At 33.1% G+C, this 20,433-nt stretch overlaps 1 protein-coding gene across 5 annotated transcripts in view; it reads left to right on the forward strand.

Annotated features, from left to right (window-relative positions):
- LOC128207677 (hypoxia-inducible factor 1-alpha-like) overlaps positions 1–10,459 on the forward strand; it is a 151,615-nt gene extending 141,156 nt beyond the window's left edge. For all 5 annotated transcript variants that reach the window (XM_052910744.1, XM_052910742.1, XM_052910743.1 and 2 more), the window contains one exon: positions 3,601–10,459. In XM_052910744.1, the coding sequence (XP_052766704.1) occupies positions 3,601–5,282 (1,682 nt within the window). In that variant the 3' untranslated portion in view covers positions 5,283–10,459. The remainder of the gene's footprint in view (positions 1–3,600) is intronic.
- The last annotated feature ends 9,974 nt before the right edge of the window (positions 10,460–20,433 follow it).

Below are 20,433 nucleotides of genomic sequence, written 5' to 3' on the forward strand. Positions count from 1 at the left end.
TAACTTATCCAGTTGTATATAATTGGCTGCTGGTGTTTAAGTAATAGTTAATGCTCCCACTACCTGAGGTATCGATATTACACACGAGCACAGATTTCAGTCACCATGGTTGTATGTGTTGTACCATGTTGTTTATGACAGCATTTAATAATAAGAGTGTGTAAAAGTGATAATCATTTTAAATTAGCTGCATGCAATTAAATGTACGGTTTAGCACCAGCTACTTGGTTGCTGTTCTTATGGTGTAAAAATAGTTGTTAATGGACCCACTACCCAAGTTATCGAAAATTATGGGGTAACAGTTTTACACAATGTTAGGACAATATTCAATATAATAAGCATGCATTAATGTGAATAGGGTAATTTATATTTAAGCTATATGTATAATTTATCCAGCTATTGTTTTAATATGGGAGAATATGAACAAAGAAAAAAAATCCAAAATGGTACAATGTCAACTTATTTAAATGGTGCCAACCTTGTTGTGTATGCGTACAGGGTCTTTTTATAGTCCTGTTTAATTATAAAGCCTGTAAGATAGTTGTTCACTTAAAACTTGGCTCATTTAATTACATGAAGTTGGGCCATACATTGAATAGATAAATATATGTAAAAATAATATATTTCTTGGCATAATTATTGTAGGGGTTACATGCATTGCTGTGTGGCACTTAAGATCACTTTTTCTAAAAGCAAAATAAAAGAGCAAATTTGGCAGTTAAATTCCAGAATGATGCTTTGTCTTTGGACTAATAATCCACGATGACTTTCAACAGTTCCTTCTTGGCACAATGTTTAATATCTGGCTCTTAGCAATTCATATGAAGAATAAAATTATGATCAAAAATACAAAGACATATTAGAATATTTATGAAATAATAAATGTTAGCTGATTACTTATGTCTCCCTGGGAAGAAGAGAGGGTATATTAATTGCTTTGCACATGTCAGTCAGTAGACCTAACCTTGTCTGATTGATGATTATAGTATGCTTTGGCTTTGGTCTTTAAACTTGGTATTGAGATTGGTCATGACCTGCAAATGACCACTAGTGATTTTGTTGTCAATATAAAGAGGATGGTTAATTTTGGACCTACAGTCCTCAAACTTGATATTGAGATTGGTCATGACCTGTAGATCCTTATTGCAGACGCATATTGATTTTTAGATTAAAGGTCAAGGACACTAGATTGACCACAATCATGGTCATTTACAGGCGAAAAGAAATTTAAAAAAATGTATATATTATTATTAAAAAAATATTCGTTACCACGTTAATTGACCTTTCAGCAGCTGTCTGTATATCTATAAAGCTTGCATTGTTTTATCTATGATTATAACCGTTTGAAAGTAAAAGTGTTCACAGTTTCATTATGTATAAATAAATTGTGAAAGAGTGATTTAAAAAAAAAAACCAGTTACGTTAGATGCAAAAAGTCCTTCTTTGGCTACATAGAACTAATGTGTGTTTAAGAAAGGTAATTTTAGTAATGACTAATTTTGCATAATGTCAAACTTTGCATCAGGGGGATCCTTATTGAATGACAATAAGACGCCAAGACTATTTCTATCATGTGTAGAGGCTTGTCCAGTTAATGGCCATGCAGCATGCCAAAGTGTCAGATTTTTTTCTTTCTGGACTAGAATCACACAATTAACTTCTAATTCGATTTACTTTCCATTTGTGTTAAGTTTATGTAGAACACATATTGTTGTTCATTTCACTAAGTAGTCCTTACAGTGTTGTTTACTGATATTATGATGAGTAGTAATTCGATTTCAAAGTTGATGTCAAATAGTTCCTCTAACAGTGCTGTTTTAAAGATGAAAAAATTATTGTAAAACTTGTTTATTCAGTTGAATTAAAATGACATAATTTTACTATGTTACTTCTTGTTAAAAGGACATTTAATTCTGATGCTTTACGTGAGAAAATACTGTTTTCCTTGATTTTACTCTTTCTTTGAATTCATGGCATGAAAATATGCCCACCTACTCTAGAAATAGTATCAGGTGTTGTAATACTGTGCCGATTAATAGAGTTATTTGTAGAAGACTACAATGACATCATTGGTCTAGGGATATTTCTGTATATGTCAGCAGTCCAAATCGGAAATATAGTAGTATAAAAGTTCTCAGAAGTCTTGTTTGAAATTAATGCTTCTTTTTCAATGGATAAAGAAATTAATGTTTTGTGAGTTTAATACATAGTTTTTAGAAATGTGTTAATAAAAGTTTATGATTTGTTGATGATAATAATTATGATAAATTAATGATGTTATTTGGATTTATTTGAAATTAAATTTTTAAACATTATAGGGATTTATTTTACAGGCTTACAGGTTATATTTTACTAGATTCAATTTTTATTATAATAACATGGATGTAACAGTCTTACACTGTTAAGTTCATTGAAATATTTTAGTTCCTGGATTTTCTGTTAAAATTTTATGCATTTTTTCTATACGTGTTGGAAAGTATTTTTGCAATATTGGTATTTCTTATTTTCTGCTTGAAATGAAAATAATAACTTAAATTAATTGTTTATAATTCCACTTGTACCGTACTATTCTGAGTATAGGACACTTAAAGATAGATAGGACGCAAACAGGGATGAGAAAATTCGGGTTAAAAAACTTGATACCATAGATTGGATGCAGTGCCAAAATCAGTAGCCACCATGTTTGTTTTGACTTTGAATTTTTATTGGATCATGAAAATGGCAAATTGGTTATTGTAAACCATGCGATATTAATTTTGTAAGAATTCTTTCTGATGTTGTCATGTAAACAATGAACTTTTAATAATGATTCAAATTGAAAACGCAACAGCTTTCAGCTAAGTATTACAAACATGTTGCATAATGCGGACAAACAACAGGTAATCATCGCAAATTGTACTATTGGTATGTTACTCTAGTTAAAGGCAGAGGGCGTTTCTCACACCTTAATACATTGAGAACAGCATTTGACAGTGCACAATGATACCAATTCACAGTTTGCATGTATATATTATCAATCCAGTGATTGTGAGTAACATCCCTTTGAAGTTCAACAGTTAGCAAACCCTTTTTTCCATTTATTTTTTTATTAAATAATTTGAAGTACTCATTTCAATATATTTATATGTGTTTACTTACATGAATTTACTAAGTCACTCAGTTTATTTTTGGTCTAAAGCTATTGATTGAACACAGGCATTTTTTTAAATTCTGGGGGATGAAAGTGTGTCCTATACACATACTAATATGGTATATTTAAGGTGAAAAATTGCATCTGCAGTTTTCAAAGTTTATATGATGCCATTCTGTATGTCATTGATGGTTTACAGGCTTCATTGTTTTCAACCAGGGAAAGAACATGGAATTTATCTTTTTAAACGGCTTAAGGAATGAATTGCGGGATTGATGGTATGATTGCAGTTGGGCAAGTTAAAAAAACATAATTGGTCTTCAATCAGGCAAACAATATATGCAAAATGGTTTTTGCTATACTGTTGCAGCCTTAGTATATGATAATGGTAGTATAATATAATTGTCCATAGATTGACAAAGTGCCTATCAGTCTTTTTTATTTCAAATGAATTTCTTTGTTTTTTTCAGACCTCAATGCCCCTGTTGACAGCCCGGAAACATCAACAAGCACTCTGTCTAACAATGGATCACCATCAGCATTAAGCAACGACGAAGCAGCAAACATGAATTATTCAAATCACAATGTGGTGGGGTTTCAACAGATGAACGTTATTTGTGGGAATAATTTTAGCCCAAGTGAAAGTGATACGGGCTACGAAAGTTCAAGCCCATACACAAATTACCAAAGCCCGCAAAGAATGGTATCACCCGGGGCATGTAGTGATGGAGCAGGCTTTTCCAACTTGGACGATGATCATTCTCGGGGTTTTATTCAAGGGCAGAATTTGTCGATGGCCCCGGCTTTCAGCCCTAGCCCCAGTGTACAGAGTATGTCTAGTGTAAGTATGGACGGTACAAATACTGCAATGGATGATGAGAGTCTAGATTTTTCCAGAGCAGATAACTATCTCGATCAGATTTTACAGCAGTTGTCCAATAAAGGATCTGCTGAGAGCATTTACAGCACCATAGAAAGTTTGGTTACTCAAAACGAGGCTTCGATTTCTACAAACGTCCGGAGTCCAAATGTGCTACCTAATAGTTCTTTAAATGGACATACCTTAAATAGTTTGCAAAATTCCTATTCCTGCCCCCAGCTTCAGTCTCAACAAGGCATACCTTTTTCCACAAGGGCAAGCCAGAAATCCAAATCAGTTTTAAGGGATGTGTTAACAATGCCAGAAAAGGAATTAAACATTATTAGTAAGTTCAACACTGGCTCTAAAAGAGGTCAGAAGCGCTCATGTGCTAAAACTGTAACAAGTGCTCAAAGTATTCCATCCAGTTTTGGATGCAGAAATAATGATAGTAATGGCGTGTTTTCTGCAACAAACTGTTTGAATAGAAAGCCACCTCAGAAATCTTGCCAAACTCCAACGAGTAATGATACCGAGGGACTTGATCTACAGGGCATGTTCCCGGGTATCCCTGACGACATATCAGACTTTGCCATGCAATATTTAGATGGTGTAATTGACACTCAAGCACAAGCAGTGATTGGCGAAATTCAGACTGGTGTTGCTGAGGATTCCTTTATGGACACCTCAGATGATCCATTCCTGGCTAAAGAACTTATTAATTCACTAGAAACTCAGTGTGGTCCCTCTCAGAGTGGATTAGGCAATGTTTTGTGTAATTCAGCTAAGGTAAATTTGAACTTTTCCAGTAGTTCTCAATGTAGAAGTCAATTTCCCGATTCTGCTGGTGTCAGTTGTATGAACACCCAAAGACAATTTATGGAGGATCCATTAATGAATGAAACTCACTCTACTGGTGCAAACGGTCTCCTTGGAAACTCGTCACATGATCATCTTTATCATCAAAACGTGAGCAGTGGAAATTCCCTAAGTAGGTCGCGATCTCAGAAAATTCCAGAAAGTCCCATGTCCAGCTTTTTCAGACAAAATAATGACATGGAATATTCCAGTGCTTCTGCTCAGACGCAGACATCCGAGTACTGTCTATCAGAACTAGAAAAGCATTTGCGAAATCGTCGGTCGGAAGCATGTCGCAATCAGAATCAAGCGGACTCCACGGCAGTGTTAAGTACTTCTCCAAAGCCATTTTTACAGCAGTTGTTAACCGGTGAACTTACAAAAGATATGTACATGAGAATGGAGCGTAAACGATTTCAAGAGGGCTCTTCTTGAACTTCTGTTACGATTTGTCCCTCATTTGCCAAAAGGGTATATTCACAGGCGAGAGATGGCTGGTGAACCCTTTTGGTAATCAATGGACAAATCCTTTTTAGTTTTTGACCTTTGTTTATAATGCTGTCTTTCAGTATGGATATTCTTGTTTCTCTATTTCAGAAACAAATATAAACTGTTTTTTAATTGATTTCTGTGTAATGTTTGATTATTTTTTTTACATTAAAGAATTGTGATTGCTGGCATAATTTGGGATAAAATCATTTAAGAATTTTGTTTGTGTCTAATTTGAATGATTTTTGTATAATTGTTACCGTATTTTAAAGAAGGATGAGTAAAACCAAAAAATTGTAGCTACTGTTTGGTAATTTATTTCATTGTTAAATTTTCATAGAATAGACTGATTTGAGCTGGAGGATAAATAATATACATACGATGGGAGAAATGCATTCAAATCACCATGGTTACACATACCAGGAGCAGTCCACTTTATGGCATTCTGTATCCAAATCTGTATTAACACTTCAAATGGAAAAGGGGTAAAACTATAAAACCATAAAATTTGGTTATTGTACTAAGATATTATTTTCTCATGATAAAAATGTTAAAAGGAAGTATTGTCACATTTCTATGAATTTTGTGGAAAATGAAGCACACCATTGGATTTTATTTTGCATGGAAGTAGGCAGAAATTCTATATGTTTAATAACAACGTGAACCACCATGCTCCGTACTGTGAATGACTGTGATCCGTACTGTGTACCACCATGCTGCAGACCAGGTACCACCATGCTCCAGGATGGTGTATAATGACATTATGCAACTATCTAGTACTTTTAAACAGATGCTTGGTGTCTGAAATTTGCTCAGCACATTATAGTGATAAAATTATGCTTTGATATTCTTATACTATGTAAGAACTGAAACAGAAGTATATGTGCAGGGTAAAGAAAGTTGTCATTGTTTTGAATCATCCCTTGTACACTATTGGTTAAGATCAATCATCTTACAGAGAACCTCTGTACCTTTTTCATAAACAGAATTGAATAAAACCTCTTTTAAAAATGAAATGGCAGTTTTATTAAATATAAGCAATACAAGATATTTAGTTTTGGAAATCAGTTCAGTATAAGATTTTTTTATGAATACAATAAGTCTATCAAGCTTAAATTAAACTTATTAAATTAAACAAGGGGAGTTTAAAGCATGTTCTTTTAATGACCATACAATCTGAGGTTTGTTTTATAAATAGAAAAGTAACATTCCAGTTAAAGTTGTTTGCTCCTTCTTTTCTCATGCCAGGGTTTCTATCATTTTGCGTAGTATTTTTGATGATGTTCTTTATAATAATACCTTCCTCAGTTGTTTGCACTAAACTTCAATATGACCATCTCATCAAAGCACAAATCATACAATAGCTATTTCCAGGCAATATTTTGGGGTATTAAAAATATATATTTCGAAATTACGAGCTCTACTAGTAAGTTAAGGTGAAGCATTTTTTGATTTTGCAAGCAAGCACAATTTTCAATTCAATTTGCAACACTTGCTTATTATTTAATTGAATTCTTGACTTTTTGACATTTTGTTTTACCCTTGTTGATAAGATTGTTGCAATATTATTTCTTAAGATTTTCTTTTATATACATATTTTTTATATATATTATTAAAGTACGAAAATTTTAATAGAGTTGTCTGATGCGTTTTTATCATTTTTTACATTTACTGTAAAACTTTTAATTACAACTATCATTGAATACAAAAGTAGAGAGATACAGTTTACCATTACCATTCTGTGGACAAAGTGACTTGGTACAAAGGTGTTATGCTCTTAAGTTCAGTAAACCTATAGCTGTAGAATAAAACATATCCTCAAAGAGCTGTTAATTGCCATTTTTGGTGGAGTTTGAGTCATACAACAAGCGTGAAAAAAAATGGTCTGCATGTTGTCAGTGGTATATGTGATGATTGCCAATTCATTGTCAATGACATTTTGTTTTAACATTCCCACTTCTGCAACCCTTTTATACCTTTTTGTTACATATAAGTTTCCTCAGTTGCAATATTTGTGGTGTGTTTTTTATCTGTTATTTTATATATACATACACATTTGTTATTAGATTTCTTTTCTATCATAAAGGTAGACACAATGTTGAAATATCTTTTTTTATGAAATATTCTATTAGATTTTTAGACTGTTTCAAACAAAATTGAATAAAGATCACATATATTTTATACCACTGGTAAAGTTTTGTAGTGTTAAGTTGAAAAAAAACAACATAACATTTGCAGGTTATCTGAAAGAGAGCATATTTACTTACGCATGTGAGATTTATTTTATCCCTGTTATTGTTTGACATCAACTGCCTTAAGACACCACTCTGCTGATAGTGTAAGTTGCTTCTTTACGTACAGCTGGGCCATAACTCTGGCTTTAATGATTGTTGTGTTATGTCCCTTTTCTGTCATCAAACAACAGATGAACATCAGTGTCCTCTCGACAGAGCTCTTGTTTCATTTTATTAATTATTACTTGCCACATAATGGACGGATGAAGTATTTATGTAAAAAGTTATTATATTATGAATTATAATCGTTTTGTTGGAAACTTAAACATCTTTCATTATAATACTATAATATAAATATGTTTCAGTTTATGTTTGTGACTTTTCAATTTGATTGAATTTAAGACATGCTTTATTATTACGATTTTAAAACAACTAAGTGTGAGACACTATAAACGAAGTCCATATATGTGGGTTTTTTTGTAAGAACATAATTTCATTGAAATATCTTTATCAATCTATATAATATTGTATGTAGTATTTATTTATATGAGCAATATATAGGGTCGAACTTCAGAGCTTCGTTAAGGGTAACAACATTAGGTGTTTAATTAGAACTTAATTAAAGTAAACAATATTTGGCCGATAAATATTTTTAACGAGATTTGAAACAACTTTTTCAGCTGAGCACAACAAATATTTCACTTCTAATGATAACAACGATGTCATTAATGATGTCAGCGACTTTAACAATGTTCTGAACAATCATCCCATTTTTGATGGCATCCTTGTTTACTTTTGAAATTAAAATACTTCCTGATGTGCTGGTTTATTTATATAAAACAAAACAGTTAAAACAGTTTTTTCGAATCTTCTTACAGAACTGCAGATCACAAGTGTGTCAGTTATACTTTCAGAGTAGTAAATATTGATAACATCGTTGTTAACTTCAATGAAGTTATTGAAAATTGATCCATTGTGTTTTATATTATCAAAATACACGTGTATGATACAGGCATAAGGCAGGAGATGTTGAACATTTGGTGCTTGCCTGCCCTTTTCCTAGATATTTTAAATAATAGAAAACTTATTTTAAATGTGAAATTAACAGGATGTTACTTGTTACTGCAATTAAAATGTGTTCCTTAACTTTATTTAAAATTTATTTGGAGATAATGAAAATTACAAATGTTTGTAATTAATTTTTGTTCATGATTTACCTGATAGAACAACTTTGTTATGATCAATAGAAGGGTATGGTTTGTTATATATTTACGTGAAACACTTTCAAACTCTAATAGAGTTTCATTTCCATGTTTAAATATTTTTTAATATGTACATGTACATGCTATGGTAATTATATAACAAATGTTAATATATTGTAATACTATGTGATTTGTTACTTTGTTCTTGACAGTATATTCTAATATCACTGTTGTAGAGTCTAGAAAAAATGTAATTTGTGATTCTTGATATTTTGTATGTATCTTTTGTCTTGCCTCGTTGAAACAAAAAATTTCAAACTTCATATGGAGTCAAAGTTTGTGTAGATGTTTTGATATTCGAATAAATGTGGACAAAATGTATCAACTGGATCATTGTACGTCTCTTTAGGACTGTAATGGGAAATGACTAGGATTGCGAACGAATGGCAAAATTTAAATTTGAATATTTGTTAATTTTTTCAATTGAATATTGGATTACCAAAATGAATCTTATAGAAGTTGTTGTAAACTATTTTGATTTGTTATAGTAATTGCCCCAGCCTTGAACCATTCTTGGACTTGACGGACCCTGATTTTTCCCCAAATTAGCCTCTGAAATTCCCCATTTTCAGAATATATCCCAACAAAAAGCAATACATTTTGAACAAACAAAATCAAATTATTTCAATTCCACTGTGTTCACATTTGTAAACAATGCCAAATTAGATTGGAATTTCCTGGTAAAATGACAGGATGCACCAGTGGCGAAGTGTTGTTCCGTGGGACTTGCAGCCTCGTTTTCGGATTGTCTTTTACTAAATATAACTATGGGAATCAAAAACAAATGTGGATTTTGACTCATCTACTGAACAACATTACAGGATATAGTTACATTTCAAAGCACGAATGTTATATCCTAACATGGAAAAAAGTTAATAGCACATCATTAGCACATGTAATTCATATCATCAAGTTTCAAGAATATTTCACAGCTTATATGGCAGTCATGACATAACATTGGTGTGAAGGCCGATTCCTTAAACCCTTCATTGGCATTTAAATTTAAATGCACCGAAAATATTTAAATTTGATTGATGTCATTTGTCTAATAGCCAGTTGTTGTAATATTATGTGGACTGTTTATAGTTTCCAACGATGTGTGCCATATGACACGTGTATAGTATATTGTCATCAAGTTCACGACTCTGGCATAGGAGCCAATCAATGTTAAAACAAGACAATACAGTTGTAGGCAAAAGGTTTATTATTTTATTTATTCAAGAAAGACATCAAATATTTTCAAATACTGATTTTGATGTTCGAATACCAAACATTCGATCGAATATTCAAATATTTGTTTGCAACCCTAGAAATAACCCTTGATTCTCCATTAATACATTTCTGAATATTATACAATATTTGATGTTATGCATAAACCACATGCACATAAGGATATTTAACGATTTGGTTTAATGTTTTGTTTTGTTGTTTTTTTATTCCAGAAGACTGTAATTTAAATAAAACAGAATGACAGGACTGTAATAAAGTCAGCAGATACATACAAAATATATATAATTATACTGTTTGATAAGGTGTGTTTTTGTTTTCGAAGGTAGTATGTTGATATTACGGTTTCCAGATGTTGGTTTGTGATATCCTAACAATAAAGTCTATGTTTGTATGTTAATTAGTCGTTGTCTTCTTTTGTTCACCTTTTTGGCTTGTTGTTGATCAACTTCAATTTAAAGAACAGCAACCAATTTAATATAACTGATTACCTAATTCCTTCGAATAGTCAAAGTTAACTAAAATGTTTATTGATTGGTCATTATCAATCCAATAATTTCTACCAACCAATCAGATCATCTGAATGGGAAAGCTAGACTGGCTGCAGCTGATTTGTTTTAACACATCATATCCAGTTCATGGAAAATCAAAAAAAGAATCCATAATTGGCAAATAAATAATACATAAAAATTGTTCTGAGTGGCTCAGACAAGCATTTAAAATGCTTATATATATACGCCCTGATTAAGTTGGCAGTGTCGGGATGGGAAAGTATATACACTGCCGAATATCAGGAGGTCACCGAACCCCAGTCACACTGTCAAAGGGGCGTGTGCAGTTTGCTATTAATTTGGACAATTAGCTGGCACAACTGGGAGTCGTCGTTGTAGTAAGGATATGTTTAAACTTTATATTGGATTAAAAAACTCCAGTCCAATTAAGATGTTTAAAAATATGTTTTCTTTACTAAGTCCTTCCAATAGTCCATGTAATAACAAATTATTAAAGTAAGTGAGTTTATTATCTTATCACAATAAAAGTAGTTAAACAATATTTCCTTAGTAAAAGAAGGTGCTCAAAATACCTTTGTAATTCCTATGCCATTGTTAAAGTTTCAAAGTTAACTAAGTTTGTTGGGTTTTTTCCATTCTTTATGAAAATGTACAGGCTATTTATACAAATATAAAAGTAGAAGTTACCAATGAGAATTAAATGATAATAATCTACAAATGAAGATTAAGGAAGTGCCATTTGAAATTTATCAATAATAAAAGAGTTGGAGCAATAAGATCATGAGAAGTGCCAAAGTGTAAAGTTAGGGCAATAAGATCAAGATCTGAGAAAATTGAGAAGTGCCAAAGAGTAAAGTTAAGGCTATAAGATTATGATCTGAGATCATTGAGAAGTGCCAAAGTGTAAAGTTAAGGCAATATGATCCAGATCTGAGATAATTTAGAAGTGCCAAAGTGTAAAGTTAAGGCAATAAGATCAAGACCTGAGAAAATTGAGAAGTGCCAAAGAGTAAAGTTAAGGCAATAATATCAAGATCTGAGAAAATTGAGAAGTGCGGAAGAGTCAAGTTATGCTAATAACATCAAGATTTGAAGTAATTTAGAAATGCCAAAGAGTAAAGTTAAGGCAATAAGATCAAGATCTCAGAAAATTGAGAACTGCCAAAGAGTTAAGTTAGGGCGATAAGATCAAGATCTGAGATAAATAAGAACTGCCAAAGAGTAGAGCTAAGGCAATAAGATCAAGATCTGAGATAATTAAGAACTGCCAAATAGTAAAGTTAAGGCAATAAGATCAGGATCTGAGATGATTGAGAAGTGCCAAAGAGTAAAGTTAAGGCAATAAGATCAAGATCTGAGAAAATTGAGAAGTGCCAAAGAGTAATGTTAAGGCAAAAAGATCAAGTACTGAGATAATTGAGAAGTGCCAAAGAGTAAAGTTCAGGCAAAAAGATCAAGTACTGAGATAATTGAGAAGTGCCAAAGAGTAAAGTTCAGGCAAAAAGATCAAGATCTGAGATAATTGAGAAGTGCCAAAGAGTAAAGTTAAGGCAAAAAGATCAAGATCTGAGATAATTGAGAAGTGCCAAAGAGTAAAGTTCAGGCAAAAAGATCAAGATCTGAGATAATTTAGAAGTGCCAAAGAGTAAAGTTAAGGCAATAAGATCAGGATCTGAGCTAATTGAGAAGTGCCAAAGAGTAAAGTTAAGACAATAAGATCAAGTTCTGACATAATTGAGAAGTGCCAAAGAGTAAAGTTAAGACAATAAGATCAAGATCTGAGATAATTGACAAGTGCCAAAGAGTAAAGTTAAGGCAATAAGATCAGGATCTGAGATAATTGAGAAGTGCCAAAGAATAAAGTTAAGACAATAAGATCAAGATCTAATTTGTTCTATTATTACTACAATGAATCATACTCGTTAGCGACCTACAAAACTGATAAATTTAATAAACATATTCCTAGCTGCGGCACACAGATCAAGGTCAGAGTTAATTGAGTAGCGCAAAAGGGTTAAGTTAAGGCAAAAAAAAATCAAAATCTGAGCTACCTGAGAAGTGCCAATAGGTAAAGTTAAGGCAATAAGATCAAGTTCTGAGATAATTGAGAGGTGCCTAAGAGTAAAGTTAATTAAAAAAGATCAAGATCTGAGGTAACTGAGAAGTGCCAAACTGTAAAGTTTATGCAAAAAGATCAAGATCTGAGGTAACTGAGAAGTGCCAAACTGTTAAGTTAAGGCAAACAAATCAAGATCTGAGCTTACTGAGAAGTGCCAATAGGTAAAGTTAAGGCAAAAAAAATCAAGATCTGAGATAATTGAAGAGTGCCAAAGAGTAAAGTTAAGGCAAAAAGATCAAGTACTGAGATAATTGAGAAGTGCCAAAGAGTAAAGTTCAGGCAAAAAGATCAAGATCTGAGATCATTTAGAAGTGCCAAACAGTCAAGGTAAGGCAATAAGATCAGGATCTGAGAAAACTGAGAAGTGCCAAATGGTTAAGGTAAGTCAAAAAGATTGAGATCTGAGATAATTATGGTGATAATGATTAAGAAGACTGGAATTATTAAAAACCTAATCAGAAATGTCAAAAACACTAAATGGCCGTTAGAATTACTCAAAATTGAATATGAATTTAAATATGATAGAAAAATATATATACAGACATATAAAGAAATATTCTACCTTGATTCACAAAAGTTTGTCCCGAACTTAAAATTACATTTATATGAGAACTATATTACATTATAGCATTTATAGGAATGCATACATTCAACAATACAATACAAATCAAAACAGTGACAATTTAAGTTGATATATACAGTGATATGAACAGTGGTACCACATGAAATAAGTCAAAAGAAAATGATGTATCATTAAATAATAAGAACTTAAACTTAATTAACTTCATAGTGTGCATATGTATTTAATTGTCAAGCAGTCTTTTCTAAATAGCAGCTGAATAAGAATCATTAATCACATAAAATGAGCTTATTTATTATGAATTTATGAGGCTATTCATCGAAACAGTACTGCGTTGTAATACTGTAATGTATCTACACATGCCATTACTCAAAGAGAATGTGAGCACATTTGTAGTATAGAAAATACTCTTTCAATTCAGAGTATAACAAATTATTTACAAATGCACATATTTAAACCAATTATTTTTAACAGTACTATATGGAATTAGATTCATTAAAATGTTCATTAAGCATACCAGAAAGTTGGAATATGAACGCCAATATACATTTGCAAAATCTGAAGTATATATTAATGGTTAATGATATAGTATATATGTTCTTCTATCTTACATACAATGCTACTGGGTATATTTCATCCATTTAGCTAATTTCACTGCTAGAATAGTGCAGGCAGAAGGAAGATAACTTCACTGAATTAATTATCTATTGTACATCTGAATTCCCTCCCCTGTAGTAGCTTATTTATAGAATTATTATGCAATATAGCTCCAATGAGTATAAACCAGAACTTTTTAGTATGATATTCTACTCCACATGGACTCGGATGATATTTTGTGGTCTATTACAAAAGCCTTGAGCTAAAGCTCAAGCCTAAAAACTAGAGAATAATAAAATAAAATTAACAGGAAAAAAGGTGGTATAAGAAAGGAAATGTTGTTTCTCAAAATGTTGAGATTATAATGTGTTTAAGTACTACGTCTGAAATTATATGGGTATGCGATAAAACAAACTTGATCAAAACTGAAATTTCTTTCAGATTAGATTTAGATAAGATTATCCAACAGTCTAAATTATGGCATAAGCTGCAAAGCACTCTTTTCCTACAACTACAACTTTCAAGTTATTTTATGGAACTTCCGATGTAAATTCAAATGACAGATTGTCAAGTATTCCTTTAAGTTACCGGTATGTCATCTTCAAAATCCCTTGGGATAATCTTGAAAATGTTCACTGAAAGTTTGTCCATAGTAACTATTGTTGACTTGCAGCTCTTTGAAGGCACAAAGTTTGCATTAAAATGTGATTCTTAGTAATGTTAAAAGTCATTGTTGAAATACGGTTATTGGTAGTCATGTCAGTTTTCATTGTTGAATAGCAAATGTTGGAAGGGTTGGAAGTTATTGTTGAAGAGCGTTTCTTGGTAGGCCTGGAAGTCATCATTAAATTATGGTTCTTGATAGGGATCATAAAGTATCATATTTGAACAGATTTTACTTTCGGTTGAACCTGATTGAAAAACTTGTGTTGGCTTTGACAAATCAGGCTTCTACAGTGTACGTTAATTGCCTTATAGTGTTCTAATGGCATGATATTCCCTTTAGATGTGCTCTGCAATGGACATACCAAGCAAACTGTGGATAAGGATTTAGGATAATCAATACGTTGTGACTGCCTTAAACAAATTTGATATTTTTTTTCTTTTTTTCAGGGCTCTTACTTTGATCGTTTTTTTCAGGTGTCTGCTTGTTTTCAATGACTGTAGTTTTGATGATGTGTCAGTTTGAACTGTCTTTTTTGATTTCCCATTCTTATGTTTTGACGGTAGTCTGTTTCTTGTGGTTGTTGCTGCCGCTTAGCAGCAGTTTTGTTGTTTATATTCCGAATTGTGTGTACTTGCTAATGTATGTAATGCCGACTGGTGGCATCTCTAGCCTGCTGATGATTGTTTGGAGAATTGTTAGGAAAGTTCAATGTCTTTAGTCAGTGTTATTGAGTTCGTTAGGGTTAAATTCATCACCTTTCATAAAGATCACCAGGAATGCGTCTTGATCTTTATTCTGGATCGTAATATAGTCTTAGTCTTTTCGCATTGACGTGTTTTCTTCGTTTGTAATTGTATGTGAGTCTTGCTCCAATTCAAAAATTAAAGTGATGCAGTAAGGAACGACCCACTTGCATTGTTTCTTTGGTGCACTGCAGGTACAACTTTTTGCAGTAGAGCAAAACACTTTGTGCTGCTCTATAGCTTGCTATAGTTTTGGCCGCTTGTCATACTGTTTCTTGAACTTTTCCTGTGATCGTTGGATGTTTTCACCTGCACGGACTACTGACATCAATATACATTGACGGCCAAAAATATTTGCCTTCTTATTGAGTCTTGGTGTCCTCCTATCACAAATGCGCACAGGCCGGGAATCGAACCCGAGAACCGGACAGCCCATTTCAAAGGCGTAACTTCGGGAAGAATTCTTGGGTCTTCTGTAGAATGGTTGTTGTCGGTGAAGTCGATAAAATCTTTGTTTGCTAGGTCGTGCCGGAAATGCTGAATTCCTTTTACCAATGCAAGTCCATTTTTGTCTAAGGTATGCCACTAAATTTTGATGCAAGGATCTTCCTCCAAAGCTAATGTGATGCTCTTTGTTGTCGTATTTTTGTTTGTCAAATGTCTAAGGCAAGTTCAGAGATGTCAGTACAAATTGTTTGTTTTTTAATCCGGATGTATGTTGCAGGACTGGTGCAGTGTTAATTGTTCCATTTAAGTTCAAAAGGCTTTTCTTGAGTCCTTGGGAATTTAACATTACTTGCGGGGGCTGTGATAGTTAAGAATAGTACTAACCAAATTATCCTTCCATTCATCAAAATACGTTTGATATCTTCCACAGGTGTGTGTGCTATAGCCTTCGTTATTTTCTCAGTAGTTCTGGTGATGAAGACAGTAAATCCCTTTAAACAATGTGTCCAATATATTCACTCTTGTTGATGCAAACTTTCACTTTAATGGATGAAGTAGTAGGTTGGCATCCCGTAGGTTATTGAAAACTGTGTCCAGAAATGTTCTCCAATGGTCTTGGAAAAATCAGGATGTCGACGATATAGACTAGGGTAGTGGTGTAGTACTTCCAGGACCATTGGGACATAGGTCATCCAAACTGAGTCTGTTAGATTCAAAGACCCCTATGTGTGTTATGAAACCGCTCGTGTATTTTTGTATTCTGTCCCCAACAGGTACTTGTCATAAGCCAGAGCAGAGATCCAGGGTTGAGTAGGTGGAAAAAAAGATCCAGGGTTGCGTAGATTGAAACCTTTGATTCAGCCAACGTGTCGAAGACGTCTGCCATATGAGGAAAGGAATACAAGATTTATTCGGTGAGTTCATTGAGCTTTTCATAGTCAACGCAACCTCTCGATTGCTCAGTTGGCTTCTTCACCATGACAATAGAGCTTTATCATGGTGTGTTGTTTGCACTATTGAACTCGTTCTTTTCCATCTCGTCAAGTTTGGCATCCAAATCATTCCTCATCTTTGGAGATGCGGTATGTACAAGAGCTCACAGGTTGAGCTTCAGGTTTGGTATATATTTCTTGGGTATGAGCATTGTTTCACCAATTTCAGATAAATCCTTTTCAAAGATATCTCGATTTTTTGCTAGTAGATTGTAAACTTGTAATTTCTCGGGTTCAGTTCAATTTCCATTACTGTCAACATTGATTCCAAGCTTAACCAATTTATTGTCATACTTTAATCTACGTTCACAATTGATGGATCTATACTTGAAATGTTTATAACTTCTGATTCTTCTTCAAAAATTAATACGAAAATTCGAAGTCGAACACGATTCATTGTCCAATAACTGAGATTTTTCCTATAGCTAATTTTCTGTCAACAAATACTGGATGTTCTTTTGGGTTTATGACCATCACGTGAGTTTTGCCAATCTTAATAATACAGGGTGTCTTGAATCAAGTTAATTGGTTACTTGCTTAACACCTGAATATTCCTTTATTTTACCTTGAAAGGCATGATCACTGTGTGGCGGCTCTATGGATTTTGATGCTGGTCTTGCACACTCCGTCTGTTGATGTAGCACTGGAAATTGTAGGACATGATTTTTAGTAGAGCTTCACCAAAGTTGACTTTTTTCTTCACAGTTGATATTTTTACTCCACAGTTCCTAGAACAGGTGTCTTTCCCCGGAAGCATCAACTATTGTCAACAAGGTTGATTGGTTAATTTCAGCATTTGGTGCTAACAAGCTCAATAGAAGCTTGCTGATACAACTTATGTCAGCTCCAGTGGCAATTCAATAGCCCACAAATTTGCTGTTAATTGAAATATGTATCTTGTTCTTCAAGTATTGGAATAAATGGACTTGTAGGTTAGTCTGTTGAATAACGGGATATTTCTTGCAAAACTTTCTTAGAGCATTGCCAAGAATGTCATACTTTCTTTCTGGTAGCAATAAGACAAAGAAGAGTTTACGCAATTGGCCCAGCCAGCAGTACAGTAGAACTTGAACGTATTCACATGGTTCAAGTAAAAGGGTGGCCTCAGGGTAAAACACGAGCACTGCGGTTCGGACAATGTTGAATCGCAAGGCTGGTGTCTAGTTTAGATGACTTAAAGCGGATGTTGCTGAACCTGTTGGGATCTTCTTACCAGCAATATTGAATCTTAAGGACTTCACTGATGTTGTATATAAAATTAATCCATTAATATCACATTTAAATATGAGCTTTTGACACACACTTAAGACTTAAATCCAGCAGCTGGCTGAATAAGCGGTTAATGTAAAGATGTCTCAGCAGTTGGTGCTTTTGTTGAGTCGAACCGTTGATCGAAATCAATGTAGAAATTGATTACCCGCTGTTCTTCACCTTATGCGACCGCACTACTCGGTTAAGGTTTGTGGTGTCGGGGTGGGGAAATATATACACTCTGGTAAAGTAGGGGTTCACCGAATTCCAGTCATACTGTGAAAGGGACACATGCAGTTTGCTATTAATTCGATGAATTAGCTGGCACAACTGCGTGTCATTGTTGTAGTTAGGAACATAAGGATCACGTTTAAACTTGCAATTAAATGAAAAACTCGAGTCCAATTAAGAGTTTGAGGGTACTTATTTAATCTACATTCAGGTTGAATATTTAATTCAACGTAAGTCAAAACACTTGTCCAACAAGAAACACACAAAAGTCCATGTGATAACAAGTTATAAAATAAAGTGAGTCAATTATCTTCTCACAAAAGAGGTTGTTCTGAATAAACAATATTTCCTTAATTAAAACTAAATGAAACAATAATGTTCTAGTTAATCAATAAGATAAAAGGTATAATTTGAAAAAGTCCAAGTTTTTCCATCATTTATGAAAATGGACAGGCCATTTTTTACGAAATAAAAGTGTAGAAGATACCAATGATAATTAAATAAGGAATGAAGATTAAGGAAGTGTCAATCAAAGGTACAATTGTCAAAGAGTAAAGTTTTAGCAATATGATCAAGATCTGAGATAATTGAGTATTGTTGAAGAGTTAAATTTAAACAACACATTCAAGATCTGAGATAATTAAGGTGATAAAACTTAAGAAGATGAAACAGTAAAAATTCTTATCGGAAATGCCCAAAACAACAAATTGCAATAAACAACTCAAAATAGAATATGCAGAAAATTGAATATCAAAAATACAAGTGAAAAATCAAATAGAAATTATATATTTGGGAATGTCACACGATGACAATTTCCCTTAGGCCATAAGGGGTGTCGGTGCTGAAACATACTGCACCATCAAATAAGGATAACATTTTTATCAATATGTAGGAACCTCTCCCTTCCCCTCCTCATTATCACCGCCATCCCATCAGGAAATCTTGGGGGACTACTGAAGACAATGTAAACCTAATACATTACAAGTGAAATGTTTAAAAGGACATACAATAATAGATCAGGGTATGATATACTTACTATTTGAAGAATGTGTCCAATTTTATTATAGAGTAGATGAAGGATCAGCGCCACAAAGCGGATGGAGTTTACGCAATAATAAATCGTTCTGATATCGATTTATACAGCCTATGTTAAACGAAAACCACGTTTTTGTATGTGGTCATGAGGGTTAAAAAAATTCATTGACAATTAAAGACTGAGAGCAATCGTCCTCAACATTTTAACGCTGAGCACCAGATATTGATATCATGCAACATAATCATTGTAAATAAAACGTTAAGCTCTTTCTTGCAACTTTTCCCATTAACTTGTACAGATGTGTTTGTTGAATTGTTCAGCCGCAGACTTAGCAGGGCATTGTATAACAGTTAAAGAAATACAGGATGAAAGAAGGTCCATATTTTGTAATCATGTAATATACTTATTGTTATGTACATTTCGTACGTTTCAAATGTATGCTTCCTTAAAGGGACTCGTTCATGGTTTGTAAAATGCAAATAAATCATAATTTACGGAGTTTTATTTTTTTACAAAATAAACTTATTGTTGGCGCGAAAACATGAGCGATGCCCTTTATTAGGTAGTTGAAACTTATATTTGAAAATTGTATTATTTAAAAGTAAAAATAATAATACCTTGTAACGCCAAAAACTGCATCTTATGGTTTTGTTTGATTAACTTTACTTAGTACACCCTTTTTCTCAATTGATTGTTGTTAACAAAACCTCCAGATTATCAACCACATAACAAGAAACACATAATTTGGCATGAAATGTTTAAAATCTAGAATTGTGTATATTTATCCATATAAATTGTAAAGTAAATGTCCTTCAACACGTCAGTTGTCAAGTCCTTGGCAGTTCACAATCAAATCACATGGCACCATTCTGCAACTTTAATTAAGAGCAAAAATTAATGTATTCATCTAATTAACGCACTTTGTAAACCATAATACTAAACTAAAGTTGTGTTGTTGTTGTTTTTTATAACAATTACACTGGTCGCCATTTACCAACGCGTAAATAAAAAAAAAACAATATGAATAAACATGGTGTTTTGATCATTTTTCCAAATTTTAGAGGTTGCTTTATAAAACACACACAGTCGGAGATCAGTCTGATACGCTTGAAGACGGGTCGTTTTCCAGATAAAGAGAATTCTGACCATGCTTGGTTGTTGACAATTTTTTAGGTGGGTGGGGTAAAAAAACAGTTAAC

Source organism: Mya arenaria, chromosome 11 (assembly GCF_026914265.1).
Source record: "Mya arenaria isolate MELC-2E11 chromosome 11, ASM2691426v1".
Lineage (NCBI taxonomy): Eukaryota > Metazoa > Mollusca > Bivalvia > Myida > Myidae > Mya > Mya arenaria.